Source organism: Chiloscyllium punctatum, chromosome 9 (assembly GCF_047496795.1).
Source record: "Chiloscyllium punctatum isolate Juve2018m chromosome 9, sChiPun1.3, whole genome shotgun sequence".
Classification (NCBI taxonomy): Eukaryota; Metazoa; Chordata; class Chondrichthyes; order Orectolobiformes; family Hemiscylliidae; genus Chiloscyllium; species Chiloscyllium punctatum.
Window position 1 is genome coordinate 113,536,154 of NC_092747.1, and position 24,759 is coordinate 113,560,912.

At 41.0% G+C, this 24,759-nt stretch overlaps 1 protein-coding gene across 4 annotated transcripts in view; it reads right to left on the bottom strand.

Moving 5' to 3' along the window:
• Positions 1 to 24,759, bottom strand: part of cars2 (cysteinyl-tRNA synthetase 2, mitochondrial) — a 62,131-nt gene that overhangs the window by 21,241 nt on the left and 16,131 nt on the right. For all 4 annotated transcript variants that reach the window (XM_072578096.1, XM_072578097.1, XM_072578098.1 and 1 more), the window contains 7 exons: positions 23,403 to 23,520; positions 23,246 to 23,317; positions 21,101 to 21,206; positions 16,339 to 16,422; positions 10,343 to 10,472; positions 9,175 to 9,308; positions 6,706 to 6,773 (listed from right to left, as the gene is read on the bottom strand). In XM_072578096.1, the coding sequence (XP_072434197.1) occupies positions 6,706 to 6,773; positions 9,175 to 9,308; positions 10,343 to 10,472; positions 16,339 to 16,422; positions 21,101 to 21,206; positions 23,246 to 23,317; positions 23,403 to 23,520 (712 nt within the window). The remainder of the gene's footprint in view (positions 1 to 6,705; positions 6,774 to 9,174; positions 9,309 to 10,342; positions 10,473 to 16,338; positions 16,423 to 21,100; positions 21,207 to 23,245; positions 23,318 to 23,402; positions 23,521 to 24,759) is intronic.

The window sequence follows — 24,759 nt, forward strand, 5'->3', positions numbered from 1 at the left end:
CACCAGAAAACCAATAGAAGCTATGTTGCTGCAGCCCATCTGTGATTGGCTCCTTATTGAACATTATTGTGCCTGATATTTAGGATGCTGGGAGGTGGGGAGGGGAGGAGGAGAAGGCAGATAAGAAGCCTGATATTGTGGTGGTGACATTTGTGAAATCACAATTTCCTAACCTCTGTTTATAATCACTTATGATGTGGAAGACCTGGTGTTGGACTGGGGTGAACAAAGTTAAAAATCACACAACACCAGGTTATAGTCCAACAGATTTATTTGGAAGCGCTAGCTTTCAGAGCGCTGCTCCTTCATCAGGTAGTTATGGAGCAGGACCATAAGACGTAGAATTTATAGCAAAAGAGTACAGTGTTATGCAACTGAAATGATATATTGAACAAACCTAAATTGCTGTTAAGTCTTTCATCTTTTAGAATGGGTTGCGGGTTTTGTGGAAGTCATAAAATATTATGTGGATTGACTGCTTGCATATTGTGTGCTTTTTGAGCAAAGTAGAACATATCTGCAAATGCAAATTCACCCCATAGACTTGTGTGTGTGTGTGTGCATGTGCATGAGAGAGAGACAGTGTGAGGATGTGCATGTGTGAGTGTATAGGAGAGATTGTGTTCGCGTGTGTACATGCTTCATAAAGTGTGTGTGAGCGTGATGGAGTATAAGCCTGTGAGAGGGTGTGAGTGTGGGGTGTGTATGTGTGAGTGTATGAAAGAGAGTGTGTGAATGAGAGAGGGTCTGCGTGAGTGTGTAAGTCTGAAAGAGAGTGTGTGTGTATATAGTGTAGTGGGGTCACCTGTAGTGTGACATGAATCCAAGTCCCAGTTGAGACCATCCTCATGGGTTCTGCACTTGGCTATCAGCCTCTGCTTGGCCACTGTGCGTTGTTGTGTATCCCGAGGTTCGTCTTGGAGGATGGTCACCCAATGATCAGAGGCCATATGTCCCTCCCACTTTGGAAATAGAACCAGTCTGACTCAAGATTGGGATACAGATAGACTCTAACCCTCACACCTTTAATGAATTGTCTGAGCTGTCACTTTTTTTTTAATAAAACCTTAAGTTATCTCTAGAATGTGACTTGACAGAAGTACTGGGATTTACATATTAATGAACCAAAACCTGCAACCCATTCTAAAAGACAAAAGACTTAACAGCAGTGTAGGTTTGTTCAATATATCATTTCAGTTCTTCACACTGTAATCTTTTGCTATAAATTCTACGTCTTATGGTCCTGCTCCACAGCTACCAGATGAAGTAGCAGCGCTCTGAAAGCTAGTGCTTCCAAATAAACCTGTTGGACTATAACCTGGTGTTGTGTGCTTTTTAAATCTAATCACTTAGGCATTTTGCATTGTGCTTGGAATGCCTAGGCTTCGACAAGTGATCATACAGGCAGGAGTAAGCCATTTGATCCTTTTAGTTACTCTGCCATTAAAAAAGATCATGGTTGTTCTGATTGTGGCCTCATAGACGTTTCTGCCTGCTCCCAATAACCTTTTATTCTCTTGATTTGATTTATTGCTGTCACATGTATCTAAGTATAGTGAAAAGTTTTGTTTCGCAAGCATTACAGGCAGATCATAACCTACAAGGTCACATGGATCATAGCGTGTTTATACAGAATGAGGCATACAAAGTTATGACTGCACAGGAGGTGCACAAAAGCAAGATCAACATTAGATTTGAAATTAGACAGGTCCATTCAGCAGGAGGAGGTTTAAAAGTGCAAAACCGTTGTAAGAAGTGTGAGAATAAGATCTGTTTTAGAGAGCTCACAAAGAGTCACCTGGTGTCGGCACCATTTTGGGATTCTGTTAATCAAGAATGCAGCAAGTGTTTGCAGTTCGAGCAGCTTCAGCTCACATTTGATGAAATCTGCTGAACAACAGACACTGCAATGCATCAGGGAGGGGGAATATTACCGGATTCTCTGTAGCAGGAGGCTGTCATGCCTCTTAGGGTTAGACTGGCTGTTGGTCAATGTAGAGGGACAACAGAGCGTGACAGCAAATGAGGCAGGTAATGGGACCATAGAGCACGATTGCAAGAGTCCCAGTCTTAGCAATTTCCAACAAATTTGAAGTTCTTTCAGCTTATCTGCATGAGAGCAAGGGTCGCAGGAGGAATGAGCCAACTGACCATGCCACATGAAGCCACTTAGGAACGGGAGTATGGAGGAATATGGAGGTAGTAGGGGATAGTACAGAGATTCTGTTCTCTGCAGCAAAAGTCGCGAGTCCGGAAGTCTGTATTATCTCTCAGATGTGAGGGTTCATTTGCTCAGGACTGGACAAGAACTTGGAATGAGAGGAGTCATTGTGGTTCATGCTGATACTGACCTCATAAGACAAAGAAAAAGTCTCTGCATATCCAGTATGAAGAATGAGCCGTCAAGTTGAAAAGCGAAGCCTCAAAGGGTCATAACCTCTTCATTACTATCTTAGCCACATGCAATTTTGCATAGGGGATATTAGATTATAGAGATGAATCAATGGCTCAAAGACTGGTGTGGGAAAAGTGGGCTCTAGTTTGTCAGCTGAAAACGTGTTGCTGGAAAGGCACAGCAGGTCAGGCAGCATCTGAGGAGCAGGAGAATCAACGTCTCGGGCATGAGCCCTTCTTTAGGAATGAGGAAAGTGTGTCCAGCAGGCTAAGATAAAAGGTAGGGAGGAGCGTTGGAAATGCAATAGGTGGAAGGAGGTCAAGGTGAGGGTGATAGGCCGGAGAGGTCAGGAAGAAGATTGCAGGTTAGGAAGGCGCTGCTGAGTTGAGGGATTTGACTGAGACAAGGTGGGGGGAGGGGAAATGAGGAAACTGGAGAAATCAGAGTTCATCCCTTGTGGTTGGAGGGTTCCTAGGCAGAAGGTGAGGCGCTCTTCCTCCAACCGTCGTGTTGCTATGGTCTGGCGATGGAGGAGTCCAAGGACAAGGTCTATGTTGGGGAGACAGGCCACCTACTTGTGGAACTTTTCAGACGACACCACTGGGACACTCAGACCAACCAACCAACCCAACCACCCCGTGGCCCAACACTTCAACTCCCCCTCCCACTCCACCAAGAACCAGGCCCTTGGACTCCTCCATCGCCAGACCATAGCAACACGATGGTTGGAGGCAGAGTGCCTCATCTTCCGCCTAGGAACCCTCCAACCACAAGGGATGAACTCAGATTTCTCCAGTTTCCTCATTTCCCCTCCCCCCACCTTGTCTCAGTCCCAACCCTCGAACTCAGCACCACCTTCCTAACCTGCAATCTTCTTCCTGACCTCTCCGCCCCCATCCCCACTCCGGCCTATCATCCTCACCTTGACCTCCTTCCACCTATCGCATTTCCAACGCCCCTCCCCCAAGTCCCTCCTCCCTACCTTTTATCTTAGCCTGCTGGGCACACTTTCCACATTCCTGAAGAAGGGCTCATGCCCGAAACGTCGATTATCCTGCTCCTTGGATGCTGCCTGACCTGCTGCGCTTTTCCAGCAACACATTTTCAGCTCTGATCTCCAGTATCTGCAGTCCTCATTTTCCCCTCTAGTTTGTGAGCACTGGCATCAGTACAGGGAAATGTAGGAGCTGTTCCGTTGGGATGGTCTCCACTCGAGCTTGTATCCTCACCAATTCCATAACTAGGAAAATTGAGAGGATTTTAAACTAAATAGTCAAGGCAAGGAATCAAATTTAGCAAGATGCAACAAATAAAAGAGGAGACTCAAGGCAAAGAGGAAGGCATCAATAAAAAAATAAAGATGGTGACAGAAAGGGATAGATAGTTTAAATCTACAAGTCAACTAATAAATACAACTAGCATTTACAGACAGCAAAACAATAGAACTAAGGGCTCCAAAAGCACTCTATTCTGATTGTGAATAATAGCAGCCTTCGAAATGAACTGGATGCATGTAGAAAGAAAACAGAAGTGATTAAGTATGAGCTGATAGCCATTATAGAGACATGACTGCCAAATGACATTCTGGATTGAATCTGGAAACGTACAGGACACTTTGAAATAACAGGAAAGTAGGAAAAAGGTGGATGAGTGGCTCTGTTAATTAATGATAATATGAGCACAATATAGAGTGGTTACCTAAGATCAGGAAAACCAAGTGGTATAAGTAAGAAATTACAAAGGTAATAAGTCACTTGCAGGAATGGTGTACAGGCACTCCTGACAGTAACCACACAGTAGAGGAGGCATAAAGGAAGAAATAATGAGACTCTGTCAGAAAGACATGATGATAATCATGGTAAATTTTCATCTACATATCGACAGGGAATGTCAGAAGGACAAAGGTGACCAAGATGAGGAGTTCATAGAATGTTTTCAGGATAGTTTCTTGAACAGCATTGCTGGAGCTGACAGTTATACAAGACCTGGTTCAATGAGACAGGGTTAATTAATTATCACATTTTAAAGGTGCCTCCGAGCCAGCAGCAATCTTACTATGATTGAATTTTATATTCAATTTAAGGGAGAGAGGAGTGGGTCCATGACTATTTTTAAATAAATACAATTTTGAGGGCATGAAAGTGAGGAGCGGGAATTTTACAATGCTGGCAGTCATACTTAGCACAAAGGATGGTTGTGCTTGTTGGATATATGTCATCGCAACTCCAGGTCAGGGGCTACGAATCCTTTAGCAAGTAACTCACCTCTTGATGCTTCAAAACCAGTCCACCAAGTATGAGACATCAGTCAGGATTGTGATGGACTTGCCTGGATGAGTACCTTCCCGACAACACTCAAGGAGCTTAGCATCATCGAGGACAAAGCAACCATTTAGATGCCACCACATCCACCAACATTCAATCCACCACATCCACCAACATTCAATCCATCCACCACTGATACACAGAAGCAGCAGTGTCTATCAACTACAAACACAGTGCTGAAATTCACCAAGACTCCATTATCACTATCATCTAGTAGGATAGGAAAGCAGCTACTTGGGAAGGCAACCATCTGCAAGCTTCTCTCCCAGTTACACATCATTCTGACTGGGAAATATATCAACATTCCTTCTATGTCATTGAGTCAGAATCCAGGAAGTCCCTTCCAAAGAGCATTGTGGGTAAGCCAACACCAAACCGCAACATTTCAAGGACGGAGTTCACCACCACCTTCTTAAAGGAATCAGCAATAAATTCCGATGGTACCCACATCCCACAAATAAATTTTTACAAATCTGGTTAAAGTAAATTGGCAAGTTAGGTTAAAGGATGGGTCAATAGTGATGCAGTGATAGATAGTTAAAAGGGTATCTCAGAAAAGATGCAGTTGAGTGAGGAAGGAAAATTCTAAGGGATGGACCCACCATTCATGGTTAATTAGAAATATTAAAAGATAGCATAAAACTTAAAGAAAAAACATAATTGTGCAGAGATGTGGTAGGTTATACAATTGGATAGAGTATTATAAAAAGAGCAGAAAGCAAGAAATTACTAAAGGGAGAAACTACAGTTGGATTTGAACCCTCGTGTCTCCTATAATCACAATTCCATTTTCATTTATTCCCATCAACTTCATACTAAATATTAATTCTTACAACCACATGTGGTGAATTTGCCATGATTTAATACTCCTTAGTTTGAGAACCTCTTCCATCCAGCTCTTCGAAATTACTGGCTGCTTCTCTTTCAAATGCTGCCCCTGTAAAATGTTGCTGCTGCAGTTTTTTGCTCTGCAAAGCTAATATATCCATTCCAAAGGATGTCATTAGTGTCAGTGGTTTCAAGGGACAGTGTGCATCCACTATAATGCAAATTATTCAGCATATCAACGGCATTATTTGTTTGTATAGGCTCCCACTTATTTAAGTCGTTTGTTTTGATCTCTTCTTTCCTATATCTACATTATTAAACAGTTTCCTAACTTTAAAGACACTTATAAGATCAGGCCTCAGTCTTCTCAATTCTGGATAACGAATTCCAGGATATTCAGTCACCCCACGTGCACTTCTTTCTTCTAGTGATGGATAACACAACACACTTGTCAGTTTTCTGCAGCAACTGTTATGCAACACTGATGGTAGGAACACTATTAGAAGCCCACAGAGTAACAATTACCTCGAGTCACCAAATTTATTCAAACAGTGGCGATCTGAATCATTGTTTTGAATTTTTGGTGTACTTTATTATTGCTGTGATTCGTTGGGTGATAACTAATCCGCAGGTGCCGCCAACATTTATAGAATGTTGTTTATAGCAGAGAAGGAAATCATTCTATCCATCATGTCTATTGCCAGCATCCTGCAAATACTTCATGAAGCAGTTAGATGCAAAGATTTTTAAAAATTTGGTCAATGATCTCAAAACTGGATTACATTAGTGTGTTACTGCTTTTGCTCTCTTACCAGCTAATGATATTGCTTACTGGCTTGTACTGCATACCTCTCTCAATTGTTCAACAACAGTAGAAAGCTCTCTTCTGTTTGCCCAAATCTTCAGCCAATCAAGCTGAGAATTAGGGCTAACCCCATTGACACCTATAAGACTCCACATCTATAACCCAACTGTATCATATAACTTGCAATGTTTCAGACCTTAGTTAGAATAAGCATGTTCATTTCATTCATCCAGTTAACAGTTGGTGAATGAAGTCCATTGTGCACTGCTACCAGCTGTCATTAGAAGAAATTTTCGAAGGAACAAAGAGAAACAAGAAAAAAGTAAACAGGAGGGATATAAGTGGATAGTTACCTTGATTGTGATATAATTTTTCAATGATTTTGACATCTTTTCTTCACTCCCTTTCAAATGCAAATGCCCTGTGCAAAAGAAATTCAAACAAGGCTATAGCATGATATTGATCGGCTGGTAAATTGGGCAGATAGAATTTAATCCTGGTAAGTGTGAGGGGAAGCACTTTGGGAGGTCTAATAAGGAAGGTTTTACATAATGAATGGTAGGTCCCTAGAGAGTACTGAAGAACAAAGGAACTTTGGTGTGCAAATGCATAGATCTGTGAAGGTATCAGCGCAGGTAGACAGGGTGGTGCCAAAGGGATGCTTGCCTTCATTCACCGGAATGTAGAATATTGAAACAGAGAAGTCTTGTTGCAACTTTATAACCACAGTTTGATTATAATGTGCAGTTCTGGTAGCGACACTATCTAAGACATGACTACACTGAAGACAATGCAGAGGAGATTCACCAAATATTGCCTGGGTTGGGAAATCTCAATTTTGAGAGACTGGAATGCAGGTTTGTTTTTTTCTGGCAGAGGGAAGGGAACTGACTTATACATGCAAAATTATGAGAGGCATAGACAGACTCGATATTTTCCCCATGGCAGACGCATCTAAGACCAGTGTGCTTAAGCTTAAGGTGAGGAGCAAGTGGTTTTGAACTTTTTTAACCAGAGGACGGTACAAAGATGGAACACGCTACCTGAGAGGGTAGCGGAGGCAGGTACTGTCCCAACATTTATGAAGGATCTGGACAAGCATTAAAAATGCCAGAGCACAGTAGGCTATGAGCCAAGTGCAAGTAGTTTGGTGTTTGTGGGTTGGCATAGATATCGTGGGCTGAAGGGCCTGTTTCTATGCTGTATGGCTCTATGACTCTTCATAGAATAAAGAAATGCTGAAGTCAAGCATGGTTGAAATTGAAATGTATGAAGCCAAATTTGCAGTCTATTTTACAACATACCCATTTTCTTTATAATCAACTTTCATAGAAAAGAATGTCAGGTAGAAAAGGAAAAGGTATCCAGGTGCATGTGCCTACTTACTGCAACTACAATAAACAACTTCAACCTCCCCCATCCGCTGGTTCTGATCTCATTTACCCAAAAATAAAGTGGAAGATGAGAATAAACACTTTCAGACAACACAGTGGAATGTGCAGTGTGGCCACTAATGGAGATTAATTCAAAATCAGTGGTCACATTCAAAGATGAATCATTATTGAAATAATGGAGAATGAAGGATTTGGAAACCAAATAGAGAAATGGAATAGTTTACAATCAGGTACTGAAAGGCAAGAAGTTCAACTCAGGTAGGAAGGGACAATTTGGTTAAAAATATCTAGGTTCTTTGGTTGAATACAAATATGTGAAAGGAAAATTAGTTACACAAAATAAACTTTTTGAAGTTTTAGATCAATAACTCTACCAGTGCACAACAGAGGTACTGGAACTAAGAACCTTAGGCCTGAAGAATGCCCATTTCATGAATCAAAACCTAAAAAGCTGAGATTGTTGGTCTCTTTACAGACATTCAAGTATTCCAATCCAAATGGATTGATGAGTTTGGCGAACAGTTTAAACCAGCTAAAAAAAAATCAGAGCTCCTTCCACCAGCAAACAATTCACTGTATTGAAAACTCAATTTTAAAAAACAAAATCACACCATGACATAACATGGGTTATGAAATACTGCTGCAGGCCTTGAATTCAATTACATTGATTCTGTTCATTACCAAACAACAAAATAATTCCCCTCCTCATTAGGCTGCATTCTTGATTCCAATGAGTTCATTTAATGATAAAACAAAAAATTAGGCTCCTTTACTGTGCCTTCCAAACCTATAACCACTTCCATTTAGAAGGAAAAGAGCAGATACATGGGAACACTACTCTCCAAGCTCCTCTACAAGCCATTCATTGTCCTAACCCAGAAATATATTGCTGTATATTCAATTAGGTAAAGTTCCCTCCCTGATGGTATTGTGGGTCTACCCACAGCACATGGATGGCTGTGGTTCAAGAAGGCAACTCACCATTACCTTGTCAAAGGGAATTAGGCTTGGACAACAAATGCTGGCCTGCCAACAGCAAACACATCCCATAAGTGAATGCAAAAGATTAATCAATTACTATGATATGAATTACATCTTTTAAAGTCAAGTGGCTGGGAGAAAACTTAAAAGTAAAATATCCAAACTGCTCAGGGAATTTGATCTGAATTTAATGTTAGTTATGATTATGCATCTGTTCAAGAAGCCTTCTTAAAAAAAAAAGTGAAGATTTTTGCCCTCCAGAGCAATTGCAGAACTAAAATTGATGGTCAGAAAATTACATACAGATTCCGAAATATACAGTTCAATGTAGAAAAGTTTATTTCACTATTAATCCCTCAAGAATCAGAAACTCATGACAACTGCCCCATATCAATTAATGTCTTTGAATTCCATCTGCTCTTTTTCCACTGGCCAACAAATACGTACCTGAGTGTAAAAAGTAGTTGCCCCATTGCTCACACTGGTGGTAGGCCTCACATTGAGCAATCTCATTCTCGTGATGGGGAAACGCTAGGTCTATTCCACCTGAATGGATGTCCAATTTATTTCCAAACACAGAGCTGAAAATGCACACAGTTATGCTCACCATTTGATATATCAAGTAGTGCGAAACTATTTTCTTAGTACATGAGCACCTTTGACAAGCTCACAAATGTCTACCAAGAAATTAACTGAAATAAGTAAAAATATGTCATGACTAAAAATGGATGAGGTATTGACTCTAACATCAGAGGTGTTGGCAATGCCTTAATTTTCTAATTCTCATATTTGTTTTCAATTCCCTCCATTGAACTTACCCTCCCCGTCTCTGTAATCTCAGAGTCCTATAACCTTACAAGATCTCAAACTTGTTCCAATCTGGATATTCAGCACATGCCCGATTTCCATTGTTTCACCATTGACAGCCAAACCTTCAGCTACTGATGTGCTAAATTGTGCAATGCCTTCTCAAACATCTCCTGCCTTTCTCTACCTCTTTAGGGTACTCCTTAAACATAGATCAAGCTTTAGGTCTTCAGTCCTATCACTTCTTTATGTGGCTTCATGTCAAATTATGTAGAGTAATGCTTCTGTGAAACCTCTTAGGTCATGTTCAAAGCATTTTATAAATGCAAGTTACTGTTGAATGACAACATGCAAAAATGCAAAAGGAGAGAGACATAAAATGAAGATAGGAAATGATTATGCTTTGAAATCAACCCTACAATGACAATGTTATTCTATTTTTGCTCCTTTTGTTTCACACACAGAACATTTCACACAGTTGATGCACAGTCACTGGATTATTAAAATTAGGCATTGCAACAGAATTGTCAAAGGGCTAATACCATTGTAGCAGAAAGTGAGGACTGCAGATGCCGGAGATCAGAGCTGAAAATGTGTTGCTGGAAAAGTGCAGCAGGTCAGGCAGCATCAAAGGAGCAGGTGAATCGACGTTTTGGGCATAAGCCCTTCTTCAGAAAGGCCATTGTAACCAGATCAGAAAATGAGTACTACAGTCAGAGTCCTCATGATTGTGATTTTGCATTGAGAGCAATAAAACTTTCGGGTCAATTTTATCATTGTATATTTGACAAGAAACACAAATACCAACCTTGCAATGGTGGAACACTCAATATGCCAGCCAGGTCGACCCTTACCCCATGGGGATATCCAAGACGGCTCATTTGGTTTTGATGCTTTCCACAAAGCAAAGTCTCTGATGTGCTTTTTATCACCAGCAGCTAGCAATTAAAATAATCAACAATAACCCATTAGTTATTTAAAATAAGTGTTTTCAGACATGAATCTGTGCTCTGTTTTCAACGTTACATCAAAATGTGGCTGAGGATTTCTCCTGCATTGTTTGCTCTCCAAACTGCTTCTCTCACTGTCCCTGCTTTCCCACGTCTATTTCAACAGGAGAGGGGAAATGTTTCCATTTGGGTCTGAGACAAGCTTTGGGACCCGGGTTCAATTCCAGGCTTGGGTGACTGTCTGTGTGGAGTTTGCACATTCTCCTCATGTCTGTGTGGGTTTCCTCCGGGTGCTCCAGTTTCCTCCCATGATCCAAAGATGTGCAGGTTAAATTGCCCATAGTTTTCAGGGATGTGTAGACTAGGTGCAGTAGTCAGGGGCAAATATAGAGAATGGGAATGGGTCTGGGTGGGTTACTCTTTGGAGGGAGGGTGTGGACTTGTTGGGCCAAAGGGCCTGTTCCCACACTGTAGGGATTCTAATTCTATCTCTCAAATCTAATGAAAGATCACAGATTGGAAATGTTCACTGTTTGCCCACTCAACAGATGTTGCCTGTTCTCAGAATCACAGAGCACTGAAGGAGGCCATTCAACCCATGATGTTATCATGGAATGCCATTCTCCCACTACCTCTCTGAAGCGTGCAAATGTATATAGAGTTTTGCAGCATGGAAAGAGGCTTGTCGGCTGATTACATCCACATGAATCTATCTTAGTCTCATTTTCCAGCACTTTGGCCATAATCTTGCATGCTAAACACTATCTAAATGTTATGATGAATCCCACATCTACTACTCTTTCAACCGAATGAGTTCCAGACACCTAACACAATGCAGATGAAAAACCTTTCTTAAAATCCCCTCTAAACTTCCTGTCTTTCACCTTAAATCTATGCCTGTTGGTTATTGATCGTTCTATAAAGTGGAAAAGCTTCTTCTCTATGTTAGGGGAGGTGATGGCATAGTAGGATTGTCACTGGGCTAGTAATCCAGAACCTCAGGTTAACGTTCTGGGTACAGAGAGTCATAGAGATGTACAGCATGGAAACAAACCCTTCGGTCCAACCTGTCCATGCCGACCAGGTTTACAAACCCAATCTAGTCCCACCTGCCACCACCCGGCCCATATCCCTCCAAACCCTTCCTATTCATATACCCATCCAGATGTCTTTTAAATATTGCAATTGTCCTAGACTCCACCACTTTCTCTGGCAGCTCATTCCATACATGTACCACCCGCTGTGTGAAAAAGTTGCCCCTTAAGTGTCTTTTATATCTTTCCCTCCCTCCCTAAACCTATGCCCTCTAGTCTTGGACTCCCCCACCCCAGGGAAGAAATTTTGTCTATTTATCCTAACCATGCCCCTCATGATTTTATAAACCTCTAAGGTCACCCCTCAGCCTCCGACACGCCAGGGAAAACAGCCCCAGCCTGTTCAACCTCTCCCTATAGCTCAAATCCTCCAACCCTGGCAGCATCCTTTGTTTTCTGAAATATGTTCTCTTAATGTTTTCTGAATCCTTTCAAGTTTCACAACATCTTTCCGATAGGAAGGAGACCAGAATTGCATGCAATAATCCAAAAGTGGCCTAACCAATATCCTTACAGCCGCAACATGACCTCCCGACTCCTGTACTCAATACTCTGACCAATAAAGGAATGCATATTTAGGGAGCTACGAACCTGCACTCCAAGATCGCCTTATTCAGCAACACTGCCCCGGACCTGACCATTAAGTGGCTAAGTCCTGCTAAGATTTGCTTTCCCAAAATGCAGCACCTCACATTTATGTAAATTGAACTCCATCTGCCATTTCTCAGCCCATTGGCCCATCTGACCAAGATCCCATTGTAATCTGAGGTAACCTTCTTCGCTGTCCACTACACCTCCAATTTTAGTGTCATATGTAAACTTACTAACTATACCTCTTATGCTCACATCCAAATCATTTATATAAATTCTGAAAAGTAGTGGACCCAGCACCGATCCTTGTGGCACTCCACTGGTCACAGGCCTCCAGTCTGAAAAACAATCCTCCACCACCACTCTCTGTCTTCTACCTTTGAGCCAGTTCTGTATCCAAATGGCTAGTTCTCCATGTATTCTATGAGATCTAACCTTGCTAACCATGGGGAACCTGGTCGAACGCCTTACTGAATTCCAAATGGATCACATCTACCGCTCTGCCCTCATCAATCCTCTTTGTTACTTCATGAATTCTACCATGGTACATGGTAAAATTTGAATTCAGCATTCTGGTTCACTAATGTCCTTTAGGGAAGGAAGCTGCCATCATTGCCTGGTCTGCCCTATAAGTGGCTCCACATCTATAGCAATGCAGTTGACTCTTAACAGCCATTTAGGCAAGTAGGGATGGTGAACAAATGCTGGCCTAGCCAGCAATATCTGCATCCTGTGACCAAATAAAAAACAAAATCTATGACCCTCAATTTTGTATATTTCAATCATGTCCCTTCTCAGCATTCTCTGTTCAAAAGTAAACAACCCCAACCAGTCTAATTTCACTTCAAAGCAGAAACACATCAGTCCAGGTAACATCCTGGTGAATGAGCTCTGCACCCTCTCTAGTACAACTGAATTCTTTCCAGAGCTTGGTGACCCAGTCCTCCACCTGTGCCCTAACTAACATTTTACATAGATCAATCATAACCTTTTTGTTCTTGTATTGAATGCCTCAACTAATAAAAGCAAATATTCCAAATGCCTTTTGAATCACATTATCCTTTGTGCTGTTACCTTCAAGGATCTGTGGACATGCACACCAAGGTCCTTCTAATCCTGTGTTTCTGAGAGTCCTACCATTTATTGTATACTTCCTTTTCTTATTAGTTCTTCAAAATTTATCACCTCACAGTTTTCAAGATTAAATTTCATTTGCCACTGTTCAGCCCATCTGACCAGTCTATATCATTCTACAAATTTGTTTTTCCTCCACACTATTTACTACTTATATTCATGTCTAGATCATTAATGTACATAAGAGACAACAAGGGACCCAGCACCAAACCTTGCAGTATGTTGCTGGGTACAGGCCTCCAGTCACAAAAACAACCTTCGAACATCACCCTTCGCCTCTAGTCATTGAGCCTATTTTGGACCCAATTTTCCAAATCGCCCTGGATCTCATGGCCTCTTATTTTCTTGACTGGTCTGTCTTGTTGGAAGCCTTAAAGTCCACATTGACCACAGCCACAGCATTTAATTACACATTTAATTACCTCCTTGAAAAATTCAATTAAACCTGTCAGACATGGACCCCTCCTGACATCGGCATGCTGAATATCCTTTCCTCTCAGAGTGGATATTAATTCTAGCCCTTAACATTTTTGTTTAATAATTTCCCAAGCACGATTGTCAGTGTCACTGGTTTATCTTTCAAACAACTGTTCCAACCAGTTGTCCTCTAGTCATCTGGCATCTCTCCTGTATCCAGACAGGATTTGAAAATTAACATCAATGCCCTGGAAACCTTTTCTCTTGCCCCCCACAGCAGCTCAGGACAAAGTTCTCTGGGTCTTGTCCAATTTTAAGTTCACTAGAACGTCTAATAGCTCCTTCCTCTCAATTGTAATTTGGTCAAGCACATCACAGTCCTCTTCCCTTGCACAATGCTCCTGCATTAAAATTATAGCCATCCAACCTTACTGAGCTCCCTTGTGTCCTGACTATCTCCATTCTTCCTGTCAGACTGATTTGGCTTTTCTTCTACATTTGTCCGTGCATCACTTACTATTGTGACTCCACTTGCAGGCCATTTCCCTGCCAAATTAGTTTAAACTTAAGACCCTTCTGTCCTCCCACCACAAGGTTAATCATAGAATATAGAACAGCACAGGAAAAGGTTCTTGTCTTTGCCGATCATGATGCTTTTCTAAACTAATCCCATCTGCTTACATGTGGCCTGTATCCCTCTGTCCTCTGCCTGTTCATGTGTCTCGTTAAATGCCCCTTAAACTTTGCTATCATAACTATTTCTTCCACCTCCTCTGGCAGCATATTCCAGATACCTAATACCCTCTGTGTAAAAACACATTTCATCTCTCACCTTAAACCGATATCCCTTAGTATTTAACATTTATACACCCTAGGATCGATACACTTCAATTTCCCAAGAATGTTGGTCTTGCTGTGGTTCAGGAGCAGCCAGCTGGATTTGTCCAGGTCCCACCTTTTCCAGAAACAGATTCAGTAACCCAAGAATGTAGACCTGTCCTTCCTGCACCAACCCTTCAACCACACATTCATCCCACTCTACCTATCTACATATCCCTATCCTCAGAAGCACAGTAAGATATGTTGTGCTTTATTGTCTGCTTTTTCAACCTACCCTGCCACCTTCAATTACTTGTGCACATGTATACTCATATCCTACTGCTTTTCTAACCCGCCCCCCAATCCCTTATATTGCCTCCCCATGTTTTCCTACCAAAATGAATCACTTCACATTTCTCCGCAATGAATTTCATGTGCTAACTGTCTACCCATTCTACCAATTTAAATATGCATTTGAGGTTCTACAATATCCTCCTCACAGGTCACAATATTTCTAAGTCCCATGTTATCTGTAAGTTTTGAAACTGTGCCCTGTGCAACCGCTTTTAGGTCTTTAACATATCACGAAGAGCAAGAGTCCCAATACTGACCCCTGGGGAAGCCATTACAAACCTTTCTCCCAGCCCAAAGAAAAATCCATTAACCACCACACTCTATGTTTCCCATCACTCAGTCAATTTTGGATCCATACTAGCCCTTTTATTCTGTAAGGTCTAACTTTTTTCTCATTAGTTGTTGTGAGACACACACTGGTTGAGTACTATTATTGCCTGTTTACTTTCAGATTTTCAATATCTATTACTGTGCTTTTAAATTTGAAATGTCTGTATTAAATTTCCTTTGAGAATAATCTGTGGCCATTGCTCGTCGCATGCAATCAGATTTCATTAAATCTGATTTTATTAACATAACCCTCACATTCCCATCCCATACAATGGATGGACCAACCCTTGACTAGTTTTCCCCAATTCTGGTCTTCTATACATTTCTACTTTTCTTACTTCAACACTATCAGCTAACTAAATCCTAAACTGTGGAATTCTGCCTGTAAACTGCTTCCCTTTCCTCTATCTGCTTTTAATTTGATCCTCTAAATTATTTTATTGACCAACCTTTTGGTTGCCTTTCCTAATATTCCTCATAGTTTCTCTTTAGATGTTTCAAATGTGTTGTATAAATGTTGTTTGTTATTGCTAAGAACAAATTTAACTGAGAAGATGCAACAGGTTTCCTGGATCATAGGATTCAATTACTGCGATTGGTGTCAGGTCAGACACACTGCGGTCAAACAGACCCTTTCAGGAAACAAGAAACCATTATATTCCAGGTTCTCTCTTATGGAACCCTGTCTCCTAGCCTCTTCCACAAACATAGTCAACAGCACCCAAAAACATCTTACAATTAGAGGTATATTTCAAAGAACATACTCAGAGATGGTGCAAGATTTATATACATTGTCTTTTTAAACTGTCAGCCCAGCTGAGAAGACCTGTTGCAAATCCTTTACTGTGGATTCATGAATTACTTTTATTTTACATAAAACTGTTTGATCATTTAGTCATTGTTGCCATTTTCTGAGATGACATTAGGGAAATCACCACTCAGATATTTGGGGACAACCGTCAAATTCCCCTGGTGGCACTGACTCTTACACTAAGTGGAGTCATAGCTTTCAGCTCAAGACCCAGTCTACTCATGGAAAATATGGTCATGATTGAAAGAAAAATGGTAAAGGTATAAAATCACAGGTAATGACATGAACAATTAAAAATACATACTTGTTTCTCCAGCTGTGTCAGCACATATCCCAACGAACTTCCCATACTGACTACCGATAGACTGGATATCAAAATACACATTTCCTGAAGTGTTTTAAAAAACAAGTGTTTTGTTTAGTGAATAAAAATTGCTTTCTGAAATCATGACAGGTTTGCTTAAGAATTTATTTGTATATATAACTGGGTCAAATCATACCAAACTGCAGATATTCGCTAATATCTTAGAATGATGAAACAGCACACATAGCTCACCATTTCTGTATTGTACTGGGTCTTTGAAAGAGATATCCAATTAATCCCATTTCCCCTACTCTATCCCTGTAGCCCTGTAAATGTTTTCTTTTTCTAGTATATATCTGATTTTATTTTAATAGCAAGTTTTGAGTTTTTTTTATAGTTACCTTGCATCTTTAAAAATTGGCTACAAAGACAATAGAGGCAAATGTTTTAATCTGCCAAAATTTCAGAAATTCTGAAAGGGTCCTGCAGATTGGAAAATTGCTACAATCATACCATTAATGAAGAAAGAAAGACAGGACAAAAAAAAACAGATGCCAATTAGTCTAACATATGTCATCGGAGAATTGCTGAAGTCTATTACTAAGGGGATGAGGGTTATAGTAGAATACACAGATCATCATAATGGCCCAGATTTTGAGATAGGAAGATGGTTATTGCTGCAGCACAGACTGGAATTTTGCTTTGGGTTATTACAGAAGCGCTGATAGAACTGAGTTCAAGGGAACTGTTCTGAAAAATTGAAATTTTCTTGGGGCAATTACCAAATGTCTGGGACTATCTGAAAAAAACCCTTGACCTGAATTAGAATCAAAGACTTCAAAGGATTCCAATAGACTAAGCTAAATAGCTATGCAGGAAATGTTAATGGATGAAAACCTGCTCGAAACCCTGGTTAACTAAACGATGACTCACACTGATTCTTCACAAATCCTCACATCCTCATACCTGACACACTCATCTTTTGCTCTGCACCCTGAAACCCTAGGTCCCCATGCCCAAGATCAGACACCTTCTAAACACCTCAAGCCAAGCCCACCAGATCTAACACACATTACCTAAGCAGGCAACCTCAACCTTCTGACCCGTGACTCTTCTGCCTGAACTGCCCACTGAATATAATCTGACCAATTACTGCCCTAGCCTTATTCTATCCTCTTCCCAGCCCTTGTGTTATGAATTTTTTGAGTACTGTACCTTTAAGAGAGAGTGAATGTTGTTTTGTACTGACAGTTTATAAGCACCTGTCATATGATTAACTAGCAGTCTCAAAGTATACCGGAAAATTGAAAATATGTAACATTTGACTGTGAAATAGTTGGTTAGTGTTTTGACAACAATTCAAATCTAACCAATCAGTTTAAATTATGCTGAAAATGTGTTGCTGGAAAAGGGCAGCAAGTCAGGCAGCATCCAAGGAGCAGGAGAATCGACGTTTTGGGCATGAGCCCTTCTTCAGGAATGAGGCAAGTGTGCCAAGCAGGCTAAGATAAAAGGTAGGGAGGAGGGACTTGGGGGAGGGGTGTTGGAAATGTGATAGGTGGAAGGAGGTTAAGGTGAGGGTGATAAGGTGAGGGTGATGGGCCAGAGTGGGGTTGGGGGTGGAGAGGTCAGGAAGAAGATTGCAGGTTAGGAAGGTGGTGCTGAGTTCGAGGGTTGGGACTTAGACAAGGTGGGGGGAGGGGAAATGAGGAAACTGGAGAAATCTGAGTTCATCCCTTGTGGTTGGAGGGTTCCTAGGCGGAAGATGAGGCGCTCTTCCTCCAACCGTCATGTTGCTATGGTCTGGCGATGGAGGAGTCCAAGGACCTGCATGTTCTTGGTGGAGTGGGAGGGGGAGTTGAACTGTTGAGCCACGGGGTGGTTGGGTCAGTTGGTCTGGGTGTCCCAGAGGTGTTCTCTGAAACGTTCCGCAAGTAGGCGGTCTGTCTCCCCAGTATAGAGGAGGCCACATCGGGTGCAACGGATGCAGTAAATGATGTGTGTGGAGGTGCAGGTGAATTTGTGGCGGATATTGAAGGATCCCTTGGGGCCTTGGAGGGAAGTAAGGGGGAGGTGTGGGTGCAAGTTTTGCATTTCTTGTGGTTGCAGGGGAAGGTGCAGGGAGTGGAGGTTGGGTTGATGGGGAGTGTGGACCTGACGAGGGAGTGGTCTTTTCGGAATGCTGATAGGGGAGGGGAGGGAAATATATTCCTGGTGGTGGGGTCTGTTTGGAGGTGGCGGAAATGACGACGGATGATATGATGTATATGGAGGTTGGTGGGGTGGTAGGTGAGGACCAGTGGGGTTCTGTCCTGGTGGCGATTGGAGGGGCGGGGCTCAAGGGCGGAGGAGCGGGAAGTGGAGGAGATGCGGTGGAGAGCATCGTCGACCACGTCTGGGGGGAAATTGCGGTCTTTGAAGAAGGAGGCCATCTGGGTTGTTCGGTATTGGAATTTTCTTTCTAATTTTAAAACTAACTCTCACCATTATGTAGCATCTCTCCCCTCCTATGCCATCCAACCTTACACCAACAATTAAAGAATAGAGTGATAGTTGATATCTGGGAGCACCATTACCGGCAGGTTCCACTCCAAACCACACATTATCCCAATTTGGATCGACAGTTTATTACCAGTCATTTACTATCATTTGGTCAAAACTGTCGAACTCCTTCCCTGAAAGTATCATGGGTGCACCCACACCACATGGAATGCAGTCGTTAAATAAGGCAGCTCAACACCACCTTCTCAATGGCAATTATATATTGGCAATAAAATGATGGCTACATCAGTGATGCCCAAAACCTGCAAACTTATAAAAAAAAGTTCTGCTTGAATCACATTGATCAGCATCCATATTCCATCCAAAGTCAACATACACAGTTATCACCAACAAAATATGCACCTATGAATCATAAGAACTCTTGCTGCGCATAGAGGCCATTCAGCCTATCGAGTAGGTACTGGCTGTCTGAAGAGCATCCCACCGAGACCCACCCCGCCATCACCCGCGGCACAGTGGCTCAGTGGTTAGCACTGCTGCCTCACAGCACCAGGGACCGGGGTTCGATTCCAGCCTCGGGCGACAGTCTGTGTGGAGTTTGCACATTCTCCCTGCGTGGGTTTCCTCTGGGTGCTCCGGTTTCCTTACACAGTCTAAAGGTGTGCAGGTTAGGTGAATTGGCCATGCTAAATTGCCCATAGTGTTCAGGAATGTGTAGGTTAGGTGCACTAGTCAGGGGTAAATATAGGGTAGTGGGATCGGGTCTGGGTAGGTATGGTCTTGTTGGGCCAAATGACACAAAATTCCCAGAGACCCCCTTCACCAACCCTTTTAAATAGTCTTGTGGCCTATCGTAAGACTGCAACAACAGCAATATATCTTGATTAATCCAGAATCACTTGCTACTTCCTGTCTTCAACTCTCCATTCTTTCTAACTGTATAACACACACACACACACACACACACACACACAAATGCAGTCTGTATTTTCTATTTACACTTTATTTCTTAGCTGTTCATCCCATGGCAACCACAAGTAACACAACCCAATGATGTCACAATCATAAAATCAACTAGCCTTCTTTCATAACACTCCCCCACCCACTTTGGCCTTAAAGGGAGATCACACAAAATGCAGGCTGTTCCCAGCACAGTCATTTCGATAACATGCAAAGTTTTGTTTTAAGACATACATCAAATAAGATTTTCAGTTTGTCTGAAGATTCAGCATTAACTTATGGACAGGTTGTTGGTTAAGTGGAATTAATATGATCTAAAATTATTATTTTGCCGGTTCAAAGTTAAGAATTTCTTTCATTGTTATGAAAATGCTTCATATTTAATCGTGCTTTGGACTTGAGTTTATAGGATCCTGGACAGGCCTGTTGTTTTTTTAAAAAAGATTAATGAAAAGACACATTGGAGCATTATTTTTAAAAATTAAAGCATTGCTTATAAATGAAATAATTCCACATACTCGCTGGTCTAGGTTGTTTCACTCCAGTGAAAACATCCAACTGTTTTACACTGGGTGTTATGACTGCTCTGTGTAAACAGCATTTACAAGCTTGGTGTTTATGCTTGGATTTTGCAATTGCAGGGAAAAGCCTCTTTAAGCACAAGGTGCTCATCTCATGGCTCCTATTGCTAAAATACCTTTGTTGAGAAATCAGGGTGAAACTCAACTGTTCCTCTGGAAGAATGATTGAAGGAACTTCTCAGTACTGTATTTTCTAAACAAGCTATGGCTGGCAAGAATTCAGAAGCAACTGCGTGTGGTTAATGACTTGACCACATATACAACAACTACTTTTTACCCCTTATCATTCTGTTTTGCCTTCAAGAATAACCACTGTTAGTCTGAAAGTGTTTATTTTTAGACTGAATCCCTGCAGTAAGAGAAATCCATTTTTCTCAGCCTTTACCTAGAGTATGCGTGCGCGCTTTAGGTTATTTATCTTTCACATTACAAGTTGCATGCATTAATTAATTCAGCATCTGAGTGAGTGGACTTGTTCTTTAATTAATGAATTATTCCGTCTTTATTCCATGGTCAATTTGCCTTTCCATTCTAAGTTCAATATTGGGAAAGCATACGATTGGTTATATTAGAATGAGGTGAAACATTTAAATTACGTTATGGCCAGTGGAGTAATGGCACTGGAGAGAAACATACAATCCTGTCATCTTGACCATAACATCATTAATAAAACCACAACAGTAATTCAGTAATGGGACAATTGTCATGCAGAAACTCACCTGTGGAGGTTGAATACGCATGGCCATTGTGAATAATTCTTTCTATAAATGCCACAATCTTGGGAATGTTATCAGTCACGCGCATGTAAACAGTGGGTGGAAGAACCTAGGAAAGCAACATTAAAAACATTGTTCAGGATTTGATTAAACCAACCTCCCACATTATCTCACAAATAGAACTATAATGGTTTCGGAACAGAGTTAGATATCAAAGAGTCAGTCAAACCTAAAGTTCAGGTAGGGGTGGATTGAGAACAATCATTGTGGTACCATTTCTGTGACTTCTTCCAATAAATTACTGCACTCTGCTGGGTCCTGTCAAATGTCAGAAGGACGCGTATTTAAATATTGCAGGTATTTGAGCTGAAAAGAACTCCAAAATGGATCAGATTATATGAAATTCCCTTTTAGGACACCTTTTCAACAAACATGACACGATCTCTTGGAAGAGTTCAAAAATTAAGCGCTGTTTTCAAAATATGAACAAACTCTTCAACTTTCCAGGTTTAACTCTGTACAATAGTCTAAACCAGGTCACAGTAAATTGATAGCAGAACTAAAAATCAGGAGAAGTGTAAAATGGGGTTGGCATCTGCATCACAGAGGATACAAGGCACATATCCTCCAAAACTAGTACCTGCCAACATACAGGTTTGATAATCCCACTGACATTGACAAAGCTACTATGCTTGAAAAATGTGAGCAATTGGTACAAAAAGAGGTCTTCCCAGCACACAAATTTGGGAAAAAAGTTACATGCCAAACTGATTGATACATTTTGGTGGGACGGAGGAGAAGCCACATAAAATAAAGGACACAATGCTAAACAAGGGAACAGAAACAGACAGATTGGAGGGATTTGTGCACAAATTATTAAGCAGGCAGTTCAGGTTAAGAAAGTTGTTTAAAAGGCAACTGGATTTTATAAATAGAGGTATAGAGCAAGAAAGCAAAAAGGTTATGATGATTTTTAAAAAAAAACATCAGTTCAGACTCAAGTGGAGCATTGTGCCTGTTTCAGGCAATGCACTTTAGGAAGAATGTGAAGGTGACAAAGAGGATTCAAAAAGATTCATGATGATGGTTCTGGAGAGAACGATCAGTTATGACGATAGTTTGGCAAAACTGGAGATGTTTCATGCACAAGTGGATTAAAGCAGCCCCTTTCCTGTGACAGCATTTGGCTCTGCTTAGTTTGAACCTTGAGATTACTAGTGTTGCTGGAAGTGAACTGTTGGAGAGCCGGTACTTAGTAGAGTGCAGTATTGTTGGAAGTGCTGTCATTTGGAAAAGGCATTAAACGGAGTCCCCATGTGCTATGTGTGGGAACTTGCTTTGCATGCAATTGACTGCCATGTTTTCTACATTAGAATGATTCAAATGTACTTGTGTAGCTGTAAAACACTTTGGGACATCTTGAGGTCGTGGAAGGTGTTACAAGCATCCAAGTAATTTCTTTCCTTTCAGCACAAATCTTGTCACTATGCCAACTCCCATGAGTCAAGGCTTGCTTCATTTCCCCCTTTTTAGTTGATGTTTGAACTATTACATGGCTCCTATTCTTTAACTTGCTGATGCTTACCATTGTCAAATTCCCTCCCACCTCCAGTCCCAGTTAGATAATTATATTTTATATAATGCAATCATTCCAAAGTAACTGCTTCACAAACCAATAAACTTTGTAAACCAGTTGAAAATTTAAATTGTATAACATATCATGTTCAGTCTTTGTCTGCAATGAGTCTTTGAAAGAGCCATCCAATTAGTCCCACTCACTAGCCTTTTCCCAGACTTCTGCAACTTATATTTCAAATTTACCCAATTCCTCTTTTGAAAAGTTATTAAATGAATCTGTCATCACTACTTTTTAAGGTACCATATTCTAGAATATGACAATTTACTGCATACAAGAAATTTGCCTCATTTTCCTGATGGTTCTTTACTAATTATTTTAAATGTTTCTCATCTTGCCAGTGACAAGACTTTCTCCTTATTCAAAATCATTCAAGATTTTAATACCTCTATTAAATCTCTCTTCAACTTTCTCCTGTTCTAAGATACTTCTCCAGTTCAATTTCAAGTGCTTATGAACGGTCAGCAGCTATTCAAACTTGTGTTACAACTGCAAAGAAGCATTCATTATACCTTTAAACACGCCATATCTTGTTTGAAATCCTCTTCATACATGCGTGAAAGTACAGTGGATGAAATATTCAACTGCAATTAGGAAAATAATAGTTAACAACTGTAACTTCCATGGTTTTGGATTAAATGCTCCCTGTGAATAGTCCTGGTAATTTACCTCATTGGCCCTTTTAATTATTTTGTCGTCAATGTCTGTGATAACCATCACCATAATCACATCGATGCCAAAGATCTTAGTCAATATTCTTCTAAGGATGTCAAATCGAACGTAGGAGCTAGAAAACAAATTACAGAAGTGAAAATGTTATTGCTATTCCAATTTTAAATGTGTTCAGTGCATGCAGGTCTAAGATTTATTTCTAGCTTTAGGGAATCAATCCAGCTATGAGGTTTTGTTCCAGATCTGGGTGTGGGTGCACGTTCTTGCTCAAGCATTTATTTCTTTATTCCTCAGCTGGAAGAAACAGTTGTCTCAATGGGCTGGATTCTATGTGGTTCTATCGGATTAGAAAGGCAGGATGGAAAGTAAGTTGTCTACTGTCAGCTCATCTAATCAAGTACCAGGTAATCAATTCATTACCAGCTGATTGAATTTAATCGAATTAGCTTTATTGTCATATATACTCATGTGAGTAAAGTGCAAAGTTTATAGTCGCTGCATTACAGTGCCAGCTTGGGTACAAGGATACCTCAGTACAGATACTTAAAATCAAATTCTTAGGAAATGAAAAGAAAATTAGAAAAGTAAGGAAATAAATAGTCTGGCATTATAGATATAATAATTATGTGACATTTGCAGCCAAAGCGGGACTTGAGGCCCAGTGGCAACCTGGCAGCAGAGCCAGGGACTCTCGGTTGTGGGGCAAGTGTGGGCTTAGCTGCAAAGAGATGGTGCTTAAAGTGGGGCGACCCCTATGTTGGTGGGTCTGGCACAGGCAGCGGCAAGGTGGCAATGATCTCCCTTGAGGCTAGGTGCTGGCATGGACTGGGTTGGAAAGATTGATATTCTGAACTTTGTACTTCTTTATTGTTTTCTAATTTATTCCCGTTGTGCAAGCAATGAACATTGAAACAAGGCCCAGGAGAACTTTTGTAAAGTAAGAAACCAGATCTGTCGGGGACGATGATGGAAAACAGGGTTATTGGAAACAGTAAAAGGCAATTGTTCATCAAGAGTCACTCCATGTTTGAAGAAATATGAAGAAAATGCAGATTGCTGGGCTCAGGTAAGGTCGGCAGGTTAAAAGTCCATCAGCTGGTAGGGTAGAAACAACTGGTGTTCCAGGAGTTTAAACTTGTATCTGGGACAGCGTTCCCAAATTTTGGCACCACTCCATTGATGTTATGTTGAGGGGATTTTGCTAAGCTGACTGGGATTCCCAGACCCTCTTGTCCAGATTTAGATTTAGACCAAATTTTCAAACCAGGTTGGGACTATTGAGGTAAAGGAGCAAAACTTAATATCTGAAAAGTTCAACCAATTTTTTAAACAAATTTGAAAGTTTATTATAATA